Below are 17024 nucleotides of genomic sequence, written 5' to 3' on the forward strand. Positions count from 1 at the left end.
AAACATGCTGGATATTGCATAAGCTTTTGTAACAAATATTAAGATGATGGTTGTTCAACCGACTCAATGTAGGAACAATGATCTTAAACAAATCGGTTTGATGCCTTCTTTAAGGATTTTCATGTTTGTCTGTTTTATATATGTTCCTGTTGCAGCATTAGTAGTGGTACATACTCGTTATCTTGTTCCGCTATTGCAGGTATTGCTTTTTAATGTTTATGGAAATCCTTTCAATACAAAAATATTGCAACAATGAATAATAATGCAAATTTTCCCAAAGCACAGATAACTATAAAAAAATGACTTTCTGAAACATGTGATATGCACAAAGTTCAAATTATTAATAACTCCAACGCTGTTGAAGAAATGTTTTACATTTGTATTTATAAGCAACAAATCCAATGAGATACTTTACGGAAATGCGTAGAAGTAATTTATTTGTTTAAATTTATTCATGATTTATATTTTGGCGTTACATTTTATCAACTAAAGTACACTTTAAAATCAAATTTAGAAATTGTATGCTTTAATCTACTTCCTTTATTATTTAGTATCATACAAATACTGTTTAAAAAGTACATGGCCTACTGTTTCAAAAAGCATAACAAAGGACATTTTCTGTCTTGTTTATCTTAAATTTCGTATGTACTAGTACACTTTGATTGACGCAAAAAAGCATTATATACGTTGTGTCTTTTTTCTTTGCTTTTCAGTTCCAAATCGTGCTTTGATCTATATTTAAAGGTGTTAGCTTGCTATGAAAGCAAAACATTTATATCATCATTAAAACATCTATATAATTTATCTTAATACAATAACACGGAAAATAACCGCACTACACAATAATTATAGATTTCATCAAACAGAAACAAAATGTATAAGTTTAATTTGTACATTTTCCGGAGTTTGTTTATTTAGATAGCATTCATAATTTCCATAAACGGGTTTGGGCGTTGTTCGAATGTCGTTTATATACGACTGCTATATCAGTATTTACTACGGTACAAAGGTATTTTTAATTATTTTCATTGATAAAGGGGAGATTGTGCTTGTTTCTGTATTGACTGTTTTCGTTTTTTTTAACTAGTATGCTGTTATGTGTTCAGTCTCTCAATTCGCAGACTTAATTCTGAAACAGGTGCAATAAAAATACGTCTCTGTTTATCCATGGAAGATTTATAACATAAACATATTATATAGTTTAAGCTGCACAATTATTTAAACCTAAGTAAACAAACATAATTATATATTGGCTAGAATTTAGAGATTAATCAACGTTTTACAATACTACATTCGTAATTGTATTTCCTGTGTAACCTATAAACGACAATCACACATGTTAAAATGAGGTTGTTTAATCAACTTAATCTACATAATGTATGTACAATTTTGTCAATTTTGTAATACTTGATGAATTCACAACAAAAGAGGGTAATATTTGTATATCGCGGAAGATAAAAACTGAAAAAACATCACAGGATATACAATACAGAAGAGGAAGTTATAAAAATTAAAAGATTTGGGCAGCGGCAGACCGCAACAATGAAGATGCAAGTCCATAATGTGTTCTTATTTTTGATTTTATACATTTGCGGTGAGTTAAAATTTATTACAAAATGTTGTAACTTCATTATAAAGAGAATGTAGCAATAATTGTTTTCAAGTAATTATTTTATAAGGTTTGTTGCATGAAAAAAAGTATGTGTCGTCTGTCCAAAAAAAGGAGTCGTATGTAACAGCATTGCTATAGTTTAATGCATGTACTAGTAAATGATCAACATGTCGGATTCAGTGATATTTTATGTTATGTTATGCTATCAAGGCCATATGGCTTTTCCATCATTATTGGCTAAAAGAAAAAAAATCAAATGCTGCTTCGTGTATTATTTCGTGCATTATTTAAATGTGCATCTGAGTACATAGATATACAGATTTAAATTAAGCAAAGAAAACTGATAAGTTTTCTCAAGTGAAATAAATATCAAAGTCCTGATCCATCGATGCATTTTGTAATAATTTAAGGTATCCTCTTAATGTTATTCTTAAAAGATAAAATAATACCAAAGCGTTTTAGTTATGATACTAAATTACATTTTGTGCCCTTTTTTCTATCCTTCATCCTTGGGTTTTACACACTATTACTTATTGTGTATCCGTCTATAATAAATTTGTTGACACTTGACATGTCTTAGGTATTCATAGAAACTTTTTCTTGATGTGTATACTGAAACCATATGATTTACCCATTGCTGGCTAATGTTTTAAGCAAGAACTAAGGTAAAATAGGGGCCATTTGAATTCATCTGTAATGGAATATGGGTAGTTTAGATACAAATCGCGGGTGTCCGTGACCGAGATGTGCAGGTATTTGACTATAATCAATTTTTCTCTCGCTGTTGGAACTTTGGATTATTTCACGTGAAGAAACAATCCATCTAAGTGCCCCATTGTAAAATTGGTAAAATGCCTGTAAAAGAATTAAAATATTGTTATTAAATTATGTACACTTTTTGATCATATTTGACATAATTTGTAATAATTACAGTGTTACTATATATGTTATTTAAAAGGTATATGTTTGTAACTATAGTGAAATGAAGCGTATGAATAAACTAAATTTTATATTCGACAGTCGACACATAGAGTTAAATAATATATCTACGTACTAGTCATTATATTCCATTTATATGTGATTCTTGCGTATCGACATCTTTTCAGAACAGAAGGCAGCACTACCGAGTTTTAGTCAATGTTACGGTATATCTGTAAAATAAAGTTTAAAAATGTATAGAGCTCTATTCAATTTTGTTGTTTACGCTAAAATGCGAAAAAAACTGCAGCAAGTTTAGTCAATTGTTGAAAATGTTGATGAAGTTTACTGAAAAATGCAAACTTTCACTATGAAATGCGAAAAAAATGTGTTATAATTTTATTTATTTAAACGTACTTTTGGTCCGTATCCGCTTCCGTAGTTAAAAAAAAGCAAGCGTTTGCTTATCCGGAACAATATTTTTTGCCAAAAAATCGCTTTTTTCGTGATTATTCTTAGTTTGTACAAAAAAACAAAGTTAATATAAGCATAACAGAGATAAACATACACCAGAAATCTTAAATATCTGCCTCAATCCCCGTGAGACATTACCAAGGTCATCAACATGCTTTGAGTTCTAAATGTTTGGGGAAAAAAAATAATTTAAAAGAAGATTATATGAAATGCATGTTCTGCATTGTATTATCTTTTCAAAACCATCAATAAGTTACCTCTTTCTGTCTCCAAAGACAAAAAATCTGTGAAAACGGCGACTGTTTACACTTTCGAATTCCTCGCGCGTGCGAACTTCTGCTTGGAGAGTATCAAAGGGAGATAACAAAAACGGCGTACGGTGTACGGTTGTGGCCATTAGAATTTTTTTTTTAAATGCTATTTTTAAAAGTCAATAATTTCAAAACGGTAAAACGCTGAGCATGCGATTTTTTTATTAATTCTTATCTATACATGTTCTTTCGTGGAGCGTACTATTTGTTTCTGTTGCTTATAGTTTAACCTTTTTATTTATTTTGATTAGACTAATATAATGCAGTACATATTTGCGCAAATTTTTGCAGTAAATATTTCACATATTCTTCGATGTTTGAAAATTGTTTTATTTGCATAGTTATGTATAATGCATAATTATATACATATATAATTTCACTTAGTGTGGTAACCCACTTGATCAGATCATACAGGATCTTTCATGTTATTTTACCAATTTTACAATGGGGCACTTAGATGGATTGTTTCTTCACGTGAAATAATCCAAAGTTCCAACAGCGAGAGAAAAATTGATTATAGTCAAATACCTGCACATCTCGGTCACGGACACCCGCGATTTGTATCTAAACTACCCATATTCCATTACAGATGAATTCAAATGGCCCCTATTTTACCTTAGTTCTTGCTTAAAACATTAGCCAGCAATGGGTAAATCATATGGTTTCAGTATACACATCAAGAAAAAGTTTCTATGAATACCTAAGACATGTCAAGTGTCAACAAATTTATTATAGACGGATACACAATAAGTAATAGTGTGTAAAACCCAAGGATGAAGGATAGAAAAAAGGGCACAAAATGTAATTTAGTATCATAACTAAAACGCTTTGGTATTATTTTATCTTTTAAGAATAACATTAAGAGGATACCTTAAATTATTACAAAATGCATCGATGGATCAGGACTTTGATATTTATTTCACTTGAGAAAACTTATCAGTTTTCTTTGCTTAATTTAAATCTGTATATCTATGTACTCAGATGCACATTTAAATAATGCACGAAATAATACACGAAGCAGCATTTGATTTTTTTTCTTTTTAGCCAATAATGATGGAAAAGCCATATGGCCTTGATAGCATAACATAACATAAAATATCACTGAATCCGACATGTTGATCATTTACTAGTACATGCATTAAACTATAGCAATGCTGTTACATACGACTCCTTTTTTTGGACAGACGACACATACTTTTTTCATGCAACAAACCTTATAAAATAATTACTTGAAAACAATTATTGCTACATTCTCTTTATAATGAAGTTACAACATTTTGTAATAAATTTTAACTCACCGCAAATGTATAAAATCAAAAATAAGAACACATTATGGACTTGCATCTTCATTGTTGCGTCTGCCGCTGCCCAAATCTTTTAATTTTTATAACTTCCTCTTCTGTATTGTATATCCTGTGTTGTTTTTTCAGTTTTTATCTTCCGCGATATACAATATACCCTCTTTTGTTGTGAATTCATCAAGTATTACAAAATTGACAAAATTGTACATACATTATGTAGATTAAGTTGATTAAACAACCTCATTTTAACATGTGTGATTGTCGTTTATAGGTTACACAGGAATACAATTACGAATGTAGTATTGTAAAACGTTGATTAATCTCTAAATTCTAGCCAATATATAATTATGTTTGTTTACTTAGGTTTAAATAATTGTGCAGCTTAAACTATATAATATGTTTATGGTTATAAATCTTCCATGGATAAACAGAGACGTATTTTTATGCACCTGTTTCAGAATTAAGTCTGCGAATTGAGAGACTGAACACATAACAGCATACTAGTTAAAAAACGAAAACAGTCAATACAGAAACAGCACAATCTCCCCTTTATCAATGAAAATAATTAAAAATACCTTTGTACCGTAGTAAATACTGATATAGCAGTCGTATATAAACGACATTCGAACAACGCCCAAACCCGTTTATGGAAATTATGAATGCTATCTAAATAAACAAACTCCGGAAAATGTACAAATTAACTTATACATTTTGTTTCTGTTTGATGAAATCTATAATTATTGTGTAGTGCGGTTTATTTTTCGTGTTATTGTATTAAGATAAATTATATAGATGTTTTAATGATGATATAAATGTTTTGCTTTCATAGCAAGCTAACACCTTTAAATATAGATCAAAGCACGATTTGGAACTGAAAAAGCAAAGAAAAAAGACACAACGTATATATGCTTTGCGTCAATCAAAGTGTACTAGTACATACGAATATTTAAGATAAACAAGACAGAAAATGTCCTTTTGTTATGCTTTTGAAACAGTAGGCCATGTACTTCTTAAACAGTATTTGTATGATACTAAATAATAAAGGAAGTAGATAAAGCATACAATTTCTAAATTTGATTTAAAGTGTACTTTAGTTGATAAAATGTAACGCCAAAATATAAATCATGATAAATTTAAACAAATAAATACTTCTACGCATTTCCGTAAAGTATCTCATTGGATTGTTGCTTATAAATACAAATGTAAAACATTTCTTCAACAGCGTTGGAGTTATTAATAATTTGAACTTTGTGCATATCACATGTTTCAGAAAGTCATTTTTTTATAGTTATCTGTGCTTGGGAAAATTTCATTTATTATTCATTGTTGCAATATTTTTGTATTGAAAGGATTTCCATAAACATTAAAAAGCAATACCTGCAATAGCGGAACAAGATAACGAGTATGTACCACTACTAATGCTGCAACAGGAACATATATAAAACAGACAAACATGAAATCCTTAAAGAAGGCATCAAACCGATTTGTTAAGATCATTGTTCCTACATTGAGTCGTTGAACAACCATCATCTTAATATTTGTTACAAAAGCTTATGCAATATCCAGCATGTTTGTGCACATATTTTTACTAAACTTGTTACATCTGTTGACTTCGCCGTCTCGTTTTTGCGTATAGAAACACGACTGATTCACTTGTTCCCCACAATTCACAATTACAGTCTTCATCTCTTTTCTTATCACAGAACATGTTTGGTTGCACGTGTTGTTGATACATATTGACATGATGCATACCGTTTATAGCTTTTACCAAATTTATATGATTTTATTTTACAATTTTCTTTCAGTTGTCCTTCTAAAATCTAGATTTACACGATGCAAATTCTCCGAATGAATTGCTACAAAAATATTACAATTTATGGCAGATCTATGGTGGCTGATTTGTGTCATTCGTGTTTTCTACCCCGCTACCCCGCCAAGCGAAAAGTGGAGAATTACATGTAAAACGGCGTGGTCGCGGGACGAAAACACGCTAATTATCGGGGGCGCGAGGCGAAATTTAATAAATAATACTTCGCCCTGCGTGGGTGCGGGACGAGATTTAAGAAATTAAACGGCGTGGGCGCGGAGCGAAAACACGCTTAATAGGGCACACGCTAATAAGCGTGTTTTCGCTCCGCGCCCCCGCCATTTTAACTTGTTAATTTGCGACTTTTCGCTTGGCGGGGTCGCGGGACAAAAACACGCTAATTAGCGGGGGCGTGCGGCGATGTTACATTTATTCAACTTCGCCCCTCGCCCTCGCTTATTAGCGTGTTTTCATTCCGCGACTCCGCTATTTTATTCCTTCAATCTAACTCCGCGCCCCCGCGGGACGAAGTTTTATTTAATAAACTTCGCCCCGCGCTCTCGCTTATTAACCCGTTTTCGCTCCGCGCCCTCGACATTTTGACTTGTTAATATTCGACTTTTCGCTGAGCGGGGTCGCGGGGCGAAAACACGAACGGCACAAATCAGCCACCATACATATCACCTTTTTAGGAAAGATTCATCTATTTTTACATATATCATTCGCACCTGTTTATGGGCCACATTTTTAAACCGTCAGTTCAGTTTACATGAATTCACCCCCGTTACCATCATGACATTACCCAGTTGTTTGACGACATTTTTTTCAATTCAATTTACAGGTTGAATTGTATACACACCGTTAGGACACATTTTTCATCACTTTTATAACATGACGTAGAGGTAAAATCTTTAGGACAATCACACCCCAAAAGTCCTTGTAACAAGAACAACATACCGTCGGCTTAAACCAAACCTGCGACATTTTCAGATTTGCAGCTATAGTGTTCTTTAGGGATTCCGTTTTTTCGAATATAATTATTTTGGACATGGATTTAAAAATTATATCGATCTATTATCAATATTGTAAATAAAGAGAATTTGAAAGTTCTATTAAAATGAAAAAAGGGGTTAAACATTGCACAATTATTTTCCTTGTTAAACACGTGTGTTTTATAAAGTTTAAAATTTAAAAAAATAAATTGCTTCTTTTATTCTGTTAAATTTGATAAATATCGCCAAGTCCTGGTTTTGTACGGGGTCCCGCTGGTCTCCCTGTCGGTGGTCCTATGTGGCTGGATCGTATGGGGATGCTTCATTGAACGCAGCTTTATTTTTAGATCTTGTTGTTCATATTGTAGGTTTAGATTTTGGTATGAAATCCAATATTCATTTAAATATCAACTTTCAAGGGAGGTTACTCTGTCAGACTTAATTAGGGTAGGTAAGAGTGGTTTCCCTTTGCATTGTCCAAGGGAAATAACTATGTCTGACTTAATATGGGTAGGTAAGAGGGGTTTTCCTTTGCAACTTTCAAGGGAGGTTACTCTATGTGACTTAATTAGGGTAGGTTAGAGTGGTTTCCCTTTGCAACTTTCAAGGGAGGTTACTCTGTGTGACTTAATAAAGGGTAGGTAAGAGTGGTTTCCCTTTGCAAGTTTCAAGGGAGGTTACTTTGTCTGACTAAATAAAGGGTAGGTAAGAGTGGTTTCCGTTCAATATCTTCAGATATATCCTGTATGATTACCTAATAACCTCTAGTATCTTCTAATTATGTGAATGCCATTCCTTATTAAGCTATAGGTAATAGGCTATATAGGAAACAAGATTTGGAAAAACGTAAGGTATAAGTTAGTCACATAAGGGTGATTATTGATAGGTATGCTTAAATGGGGGATAGTGTTTCATTTAAGTCACAATTATAGGAGACAGTGCCTTCTTTGCCTTTGTAGAAAAGTATCTATAGTTGGGTGATAGTTAACCTCTAATCTGAGGAAAGCATTACCTAATAAAAGATTTAAAAAAAATCAGACTGTGGTCTTAGGACGTATCCGTACAGAATTGATCAATTCATTTAGATCAACATTGTTCTTCCTTTCTTACATTACTAGACGACTGTGTGGAATTTATATGGTATTAAATTAGCGTTATAACGCCTTTTGTTGATACATGTGAATTCAGAGTAACTGTATTAACGTCCAGCCCAATGGACCTTTAAGTCTCCAAGTCACCTTATATTGACAAATATCAAAGAGTCTTCATTAGTTTATGACAAATAGTTTGCAGTATTACTGCGCAAATGGAATGATAGTTATTGTAAATGTATATTATATTATTCTATACGAGTTTATATCTTGAGCAATAAATTCAGACCAATATTGGTCTTCCTTCCTCACGTTACTAGGCAATTTGATTAGTATAATTATGGTATTAAATTGGCATTATAATGTGTTTTAATTTGCGTTTTCACGCCTTTTGGTTCGCGTTACTACGCCTTTATTCGCGTTACAACGCCTTTTGATTTGCGTTATTAGGCCCAATGTTTCGCGTTATTACGCCTTTATTCGCGTTACTACGCCTTTTGATTTGCGCAATTACGCCTTTTGTTTCGCGTTATAACGCCTTTATTCGCGTTATTACGCCTTTTGATTCACGTTATAACGCCTTTTTTGAGTTATTACGCCTTTTGATTCGCGTAATTACGCATTTATTCGCGTTATAACGCCTTTTGTTATCTTTTTATTTTATTTGACAATATTAGGCTTTCATATATGATTGAAAACCATGAAATAATTGTTTTACAGGATCTTTAAGGATTTTAATTGTTTAATTGATCTAAACGAGACTTTATAAACTATCTACATTCATAAATTTCAGATACATGTACTTAAGTTCTATTTAACCATGCCTTCCCATACACATTACAAGTTCTGTATTGCCATGCATACTCCTACAGATTATTTTACGCTGTTTTACGAGTTATAGATTGTGTCAAACATTAACAAAACCGCCACTTACAAGTATGTCGACGATCCCATTTACTCATACGCATGAAAATAGCGAAAAGCACGCCAGAAATCTTGCAAAAATCTTATAAACAAAATGGATTCGCATTAAACACGACAATGATTTTTTTGCACATAAAATTTTTCAAGGCTTGTACATAGTCGCATAACCCTTCATCAATTTTGAATAAAATTATTATTATGATTACTATTATTATTATTATTATTATTATTATTATTATTATTAATATTATTATTATTATTATTATATTTATTATTATGTTGTTGTTGTTGTTGTTGTTGTTGCTGCTGCTGCTGCTGTTGCTGCTGCTGCTGTTGTTGTTAATTTGATATGTGATTTGTACTTACAAGAATTGTTATGAATTTGTCTGATGATCTTGTAAAATTTCGTTTAGTTCAAAATGTCGACAGCGAATGTCCAAATGGTTACTGGGGAACTGAGTGTAAGGAAGAGTGTGAGGTTAACTGTGGATATAAATGTGATCAGTCAACTGGAGTATGTAGTTACTGTACAAACGGCTTTTGGGGGGACTATTGTCAAAATAAGTGTCTGGGAAACTGCAGCTCTTATGGATGCAATAAACGTGCTGGAAGTTGTTACTCTTGTCCTGATGGTTTGTATGGTACAACGTGCAAAAATACGTGTATTACAAACTGCAAAAAATGCCGTATGACGACCGGCGTATGTACAACATGTAATGTTGGTTGGTTGGGAGAAAACTGTAACTACACATGCGGTCCAAACTGCAAATTGTGTGACAAATTAACAGGTGTGTGTGAGATATGTAAAAACGGATACTGGAATATTTCTTGTGACGAAACATGTTCGGAGACGAATTGTGAAATGTGTAGTATCACATCAGGAGAATGTCAGACGTGTAAAGCAGGATTTTGGGGAGAAAACTGTCAGAAAACTTGTGGAAACTGTATGTCAGATAAGTGTGGAAGAATTGATGGACGATGTAAATCCTGTCAATCAGGATTTGCTGGACTTAACTGCTCAATCCTTTGTAATGCTGATAATTGCAGATCGTCCTCGTGTAGTGTAAATTATAGGTGCTATGCATGTCAGTCTGGATACTGGGGAACCTTTTGTGAACAGAAATGCAGTCAAAATTGTTCATCAAGCTGTAATAAAAGCAATGGAAATTGTAGCAGCTGCACTTCCGGTCTCTGGGGAGATAATTGTAACAAAACATGCATGTACAATAATTGTTCCTCATCAAGTTGTATTAGATCAAACGGACAGTGTAGTACTTGCAATACTGGACTTTGGAGCTTATTGTGTAATGAAACCTGTAGCCATGGTTGTTCGTCTTCGGACTGTAATAGGAACGACGGAAAGTGTAGCAGATGCAAGAATGGACTTTGGGGCGAATTTTGTCAGAATACTTGCGGTCAAGGTTGTTCTTATTCAACGTGTAGAAAAAGTGATGGATATTGTAGTTCCTGTAAAAGCGGATACTGGGGAGACATTTGTAACCAAACATGCAGCAGAGGTTATTCATCAGATTGTGCTAAAAGTTATGGAAAGTGTAGTAGTTGCATTGCCGGACTATGGGGAGATAATTGTAACAATACCTGCATGTATTACTGTTCCTCTTCAAGCTGTATTAGATCAAATGGTCAATGTAGTACTTGCAACTCTGGGCTTTGTGGTTTATTTTGTAATGAAACATCTAGTCATAATTGTTCGTCCTTGGACTGTAATAGGAACGATGGAAAGTGTATCAGATGCAGGAATGGGCTTTGGGGCGATTTTTGTCATAACACTTGCGGTCAAGGTTGTTCCTATTCAACGTGTAGAAAAAGTGATGGATATTGCAGTAATTGCAAACGCAGATATTGGGGAGCCATTTGTAACAAGACATGCAGCCAAGATTGTTCAACCTGTAACAAAGAAACTGGTTTATGCATTGCATGCAATCCTGGATTGTGGGGTCTATCATGCGAAAAAGAATGTAATCAGTCGTGTTCCTCTTCTGAATGCTATATTGCGTCCGGCGAATGTAAGAATTGCAAGTTGAATAGATGGGGAAAGTTTTGTGAAAATATATGCAGCAAAAATTGTTCTTGGGGTTGTCACAGACAAACTGGCCATTGCTTAATTTGTGGAAACAGATATTGGGGTCAGGATTGTTCATACATGTGCAACAACTCAAAATGTGAACAGTGCTCTATTACGAATGGGTTCTGTACTTTGTGTCAACCTGGATTTTGGGGTGAAGACTGTCAGTCTACATGTAAGTCTGATCAATGTCTTCAATGCTACAGAGACACTGGTTTTTGCAGTGCATGTCCGCCAGGTCGATGGGGATCACTTTGTCAAAACACATGCCTGGATGAGTGTCGTTGTTGCAGCATCAATACTGGATCTTGCTCATTGTCATGTCCTGATATTTTAGGTACGAACAATCTTTATGTTATTTTTTTTCCATTTTCATTTATTCTACTGCATATCTTGATTATTTTAAAACTGAAGTGCTACACTATCTAATCGTTATATTGAAATTGGTTCCCATATTTTTGTTTAAATCAATACAGATCTTTCCAATTTAGTAAAGCTACATCTATTTAAATCAGGGAAAATAAATTCACTTACACTTATGAAAACATTGAAATATTGCAGATGCTGGCAGTTTAGCACAAAAGGATACACCAGCTGTCACAATTATTGTCGTTACGGTCATCTGCATTGCTGTTAATGCTGTTGCCTTTGGATTAAATGGTGTTATTAGACACATGTAATTAAGTTTTTTTCTTCCTCCTTAAACTTAATAGATTGCTTGAAGAATTGGGCGCATCGCACTCTGAAATATCGTTATATTATGTAGACTAAGACATTTTGTTTCCGCTTGCATAAAATGCTCTTCCTATGTAGATATAACATTATACTACGCAATGAACTTTTAGAATATGAAGCGACTTTTGAAGTTTAGACTTTTATCATTAGATTTGTATAATGATGTCACGTAAAATGCCCGATAAATATTTAACAGAACAGAACAGAACAGAAAGTTTATTTTGACGTATACAAAGTACATAGTCAATTACATTAATACATTCATTCAAACATACATATATACAATCACAAAATCAATGGATAGTCTGCAAATTTCTTGAAGGTGAACAGTTTAATCTATTTTGTTTCCTTCAGTATAGGATTTGACATAATCAGTTTAACATATATTACATAGATTAAATAATGTTACGAACATGTTGACAAAGATAGCGTGAATTTCACATACATTATTGTGCCACTTGCAATAAAGTTATTTATATATACGTAATCAACACCAGATACAAGTGAATTACCAACTATAGTATCACACTATATACTATATTGAAAGGGAATAGTACTCCAAAACTACAGTTAACCTTAAACGAAACGAAAGGGAAGGTTAACAATTGGCTATTCCAAAAAATATTTCGATTGCAAAGTTGTAATTTAAGAAAAAGCCTTACGACTAACTTGGGTCATAAGACAAAATAATCTACTTAATACATGTCTTAACTGTGCACAGTCATAAGACATATAACTAATAATCTATTTAATTAGAACTGTACAGTTGACCAGAAACATCCATATAATGTTTGCTATCTTTTCAACAATGTTTGGCTTACTTATAATATATTTTCATAACTAAATATAACTCATCATCAGTCTATTAAATTAGAACTGTACGGTTGACCAGAAACATCCATATAAACACTATTAAGCTTATAATAAATAACATCTTATTTACAACATCAAACTATAAACATACATATATACAAACTAACACAGTCTGGTTGACCAAAGCAACCATATAAACACTAACAGGCATATAATAAATAGCACGTTCAATATTTCAAGACAATTTTTCACTAATTCGTAATATTAATAATCGAATTTCTTATAGACATTGCGTTTTTACAGTATAACCCTAATTTATAAAGATTAGTCTTATTTTCTGTTTGTAACAATTCTAAAAACTTATATACACTTGGTTTGATATAATAATATTTTGCTATAATTTTTTTACGTAAATCTGAATAGATAGGGCATATAATAACAAAGTGGTATTCATCTTCTAAATCTAGTGAATGGCAACATTGACAATATCTTTCGTTTCTAGGTATTCTATTTCTGGCAAACCTTCCAGTTTGAATTCTTAGAGCATGCGCTGAAATTCTTAATCTAGTGATGTAACATCTTAATGAACTAGGTAAAATATCTAAATATGCTTCGTATCCAAAAACAATTTTAAAGTTTTTATACAAATCTAACACTTCGCTACTTTCCTTATTTACATTCCATCCTTGTAAAAAACAATCTATAACTCTCTCCTTAAATATATATACAAAATTTTTATCAATAGCGCATGGATTGTCCCAAACATATGTAAATCCGAAGTCACATAATAGAGCTTTAACATTGGTCACCCAGTTTTAAAACCTTTGTTACAATGTTCCAATGATATTACATAAACACGATTTAATATAATATTGTCACTATTTATTAATCTTAACCAATATTTTATCATGGCTACATAACGCTTAATATACAATGGGTATCTGCCCAATTCACCGTACACACCAACAGAACAAGTACTATTTCTAACCTTTAATAAATGTTTGCAAAATTTCAGATGGATTCGTTCAATAACTTTTGACTTTGTATAACCCCAAATTTCTGCTGCGTAGTTTAATATCGAACCAACAAATGCATCGAATAATTGACATAAAACTTTAGGCCTTAACTTAATCTTTTTACAATTAATCATTAATAAATTCAATGCTTTAAGAGCCTTTCCAGTGAGATATTCCTGATTTAACGTAAAATTTCCAGTATAATGAAAAACAGTTCCTAAATAGTTAAAATCGTTCACTACCTCTAGTTCTTTCCCATTATAAGGCCAATTTTCATTTAACAATAAACCCCCTCTTTTTCTAAATACCATAATTTTAGTTTTTTCAGTATTAACTTCTAATCCCCATTTACTACAATAATCATACAATAGGTTTAAATGTTTCTGCAATTCCTCCTTTGACTTTCCTAAAATTACCATATCATCTGCAAATAATAACAAAATTAATACAATATCATCAATGACTAAACCAGAATCTACATCATCTTGCAAAAAAAGCTCCAAATCTTCTACGAAAAGTGAGAACAAAATCGGTGACATTATCTCCCCTTGTTTCAATCCTACAGCATACTCAAAATATTCCGAATAGATATTACAATTTCTAACACATGACTTAACCTTTTGATACATGTCCCTCACTATTCTTAACAATTTACCCTGAATTCCATTATTATAGAGCTTTAACCATAGTGCACTTCTGTATATAGTATCAAAACATTTTTTCATATCAACAAATACACAATATAATCTCTTATTTTCATTTAAATACTCACAAAATGTAACAATTCTTTTATTCAAAATAGTGGTGAATAATTTCGGAAAACAACTAACGAGCGTAATACCTCTGTAGTTATTCACGTCATTAATGTCGCCCTTTTTATGTAAAGGGACGATAACTCCTTCGGTCCATTTTTTCGGAAAATAACCAGAATCTAAGATGGCATTAAAAATATCACAAACATGTGAAGATAAAATATCAATGCTTTCTATAAGGTATTCATTCATAATATAATCACTACCCATAGCCTTTTCTCTTTTTAAACATTTTACACATTCTAAAATTTCTGCAACAGTAATGCGCTGATTTAATTGATCGAAATCGGCATTTGAACTATTAAAGTCATATCCGCTACAAAACTCTTCAGCTTCCGGGTTTGTGCATTGCGTAATATCATTGGCCAACTCCGAAAAATAACGTTTGAAATCGTCCGTAGAAATGTTATGTTTATTTTTGTTATTACGTTTAAAATATTTCCAAAATTGTTTAGGCTGTGCATTTTTTAATTTGCCGATTTCTATCAACTTTTTATTTTCAGCCGACTTACGTTTTTTATTACATAACTTTAACCATGAGGTCAATTGTCGTTACGTTACGTCAATAAAATAACGATAAGCAAAATTAATCAAGAATGTTAAAGCATTGTATAGTTATCTCAAAGCAGAAAATTGTTGCATTATTTTGTTACATTTCATAATTGCGAATTTAGTCCTTCGTGCTGATAATGAATTCATTATTTTATACTATAGATTAAGACGACGGAAATATAGAAAGGAACAGAACGGAGCAAAAAGTAAAAATGGTTATGCTGCTAAAAGGTGTTCAGTGTAGTCAAATTATTCTTATCATCGGCATTATTTATTCAAGCACGTTAGCATTGAAAATTATATACCGCTTTAAGCCGGTACTAGGGCCGTAATATTCTTCCCTTTTTTACAATATTTCTCACGAAAGACTTCTTTAAACCAAGTCTGCAATTTTCATATAATAAAGTTGATTAACTGCTTCCGAACGGTCCATCCTTTTTCCTTATATTTATCAAGATATCGTCATATGCCATAAAATAGCAGAATCCTGATAAAAAATTATTTTGAGGTAAAAGATTGTTTATTTCTAAAATAAAATTGACATAAAGACATTTTGTTTTCTTGATACAAGTTACTTTTATATTAGGAAGTTAAATAAACAGCTCTCGGTGGCAATGACTTTATATGTACCTACTTGAATTATATCAGTGGAAAATATAATTGACAAAATATTCTGTTTGTTCTCTATATACTGTTAAGTAGTGTTTATTTATACTTTGATCTTAATTTTTGATTGTATGTTTGTTTGTTTGTTTTTTTCTCACTTTATTTTGTTGTTAAAGGTCCAAAGGCGTCCACGGAAATGGCCAACTATCCATCCACATCGACAAGAACACGAGATCCAATGTACATGAATGCCACTAAATCTAATCTAAGTGAACTACCCTCGACTGAATCAAACATAGGTGAACGTTCATCAGGTCATGTCTATGAACGCCTCAGACATTGAACAAGTAAAATGTTGATACTGCACATCAAAGACGCCGCCAAATGATGTGAACAGTCAATCAGCATTGAAAATCGGTTTCTATTACAGTTGAATATCCGAAGCACAAATCAATTTTTTCTCCATGTTTTTGGTATGTGCTCGTTGTTTAATTATAAAGTTGCATATTTTTGTAAAAAAGTAGAACCTAATGCATAAATTCACAAAGTTATGCGATGTCTGAAATTCTTACATGTCTTTCTGTTGCGACAAAGATTGAAACGTCTGGTCGCAGCAAAATAAATTGGATATCATAGCACGTAAAATTTAAATGATTAAATACTTAAAATAAATTCAAGACAATATGTGCCTAGAATATACCCATTAAAATATGGGTACGAATTGCATAATGTTCGAATGATTTTGAGGACGGACTGTTCTTAAGTGATCTCTCCTTACTGGGCGTAGTTAACCGGTGCGCATAGTTTGACTTACTTTCTTAACGGTTGAGGGAGAACCGCTTTTCTGATAACGGGCGTGGTTTAGGCTTTGTAACTTGTAATTTAATGATTCAACAAGTGATATTGATCAAAGTTGTCCATTCCGTCAACGAAGACTAAATGCTAGCATACGGAGCATCATATTAAATTTGGCG

At 32.4% G+C, this 17024-nt stretch overlaps 1 protein-coding gene across 1 annotated transcript in view; it reads left to right on the forward strand.

Annotated features, from left to right (window-relative positions):
• The first annotated feature begins 1489 nt into the window (after window positions 1-1489).
• The window catches only part of LOC132743319 (multiple epidermal growth factor-like domains protein 10), a 30579-nt gene continuing 15044 nt past the window's right edge, over window positions 1490-17024 (forward strand). The window contains exons 1-4 of the mRNA XM_060731855.1: window positions 1490-1594; window positions 9844-11853; window positions 12078-12192; window positions 15607-15687. Coding sequence (XP_060587838.1) covers window positions 1543-1594; window positions 9844-11853; window positions 12078-12192; window positions 15607-15687 — 2258 coding nt within the window. The 5' untranslated portion in view covers window positions 1490-1542. The remainder of the gene's footprint in view (window positions 1595-9843; window positions 11854-12077; window positions 12193-15606; window positions 15688-17024) is intronic.

This window comes from Ruditapes philippinarum, unplaced genomic scaffold (genome assembly GCF_026571515.1).
Source record: "Ruditapes philippinarum isolate M1 unplaced genomic scaffold, ASM2657151v2 ctg14674_1_1_1_1, whole genome shotgun sequence".
Lineage (NCBI taxonomy): Eukaryota > Metazoa > Mollusca > Bivalvia > Venerida > Veneridae > Ruditapes > Ruditapes philippinarum.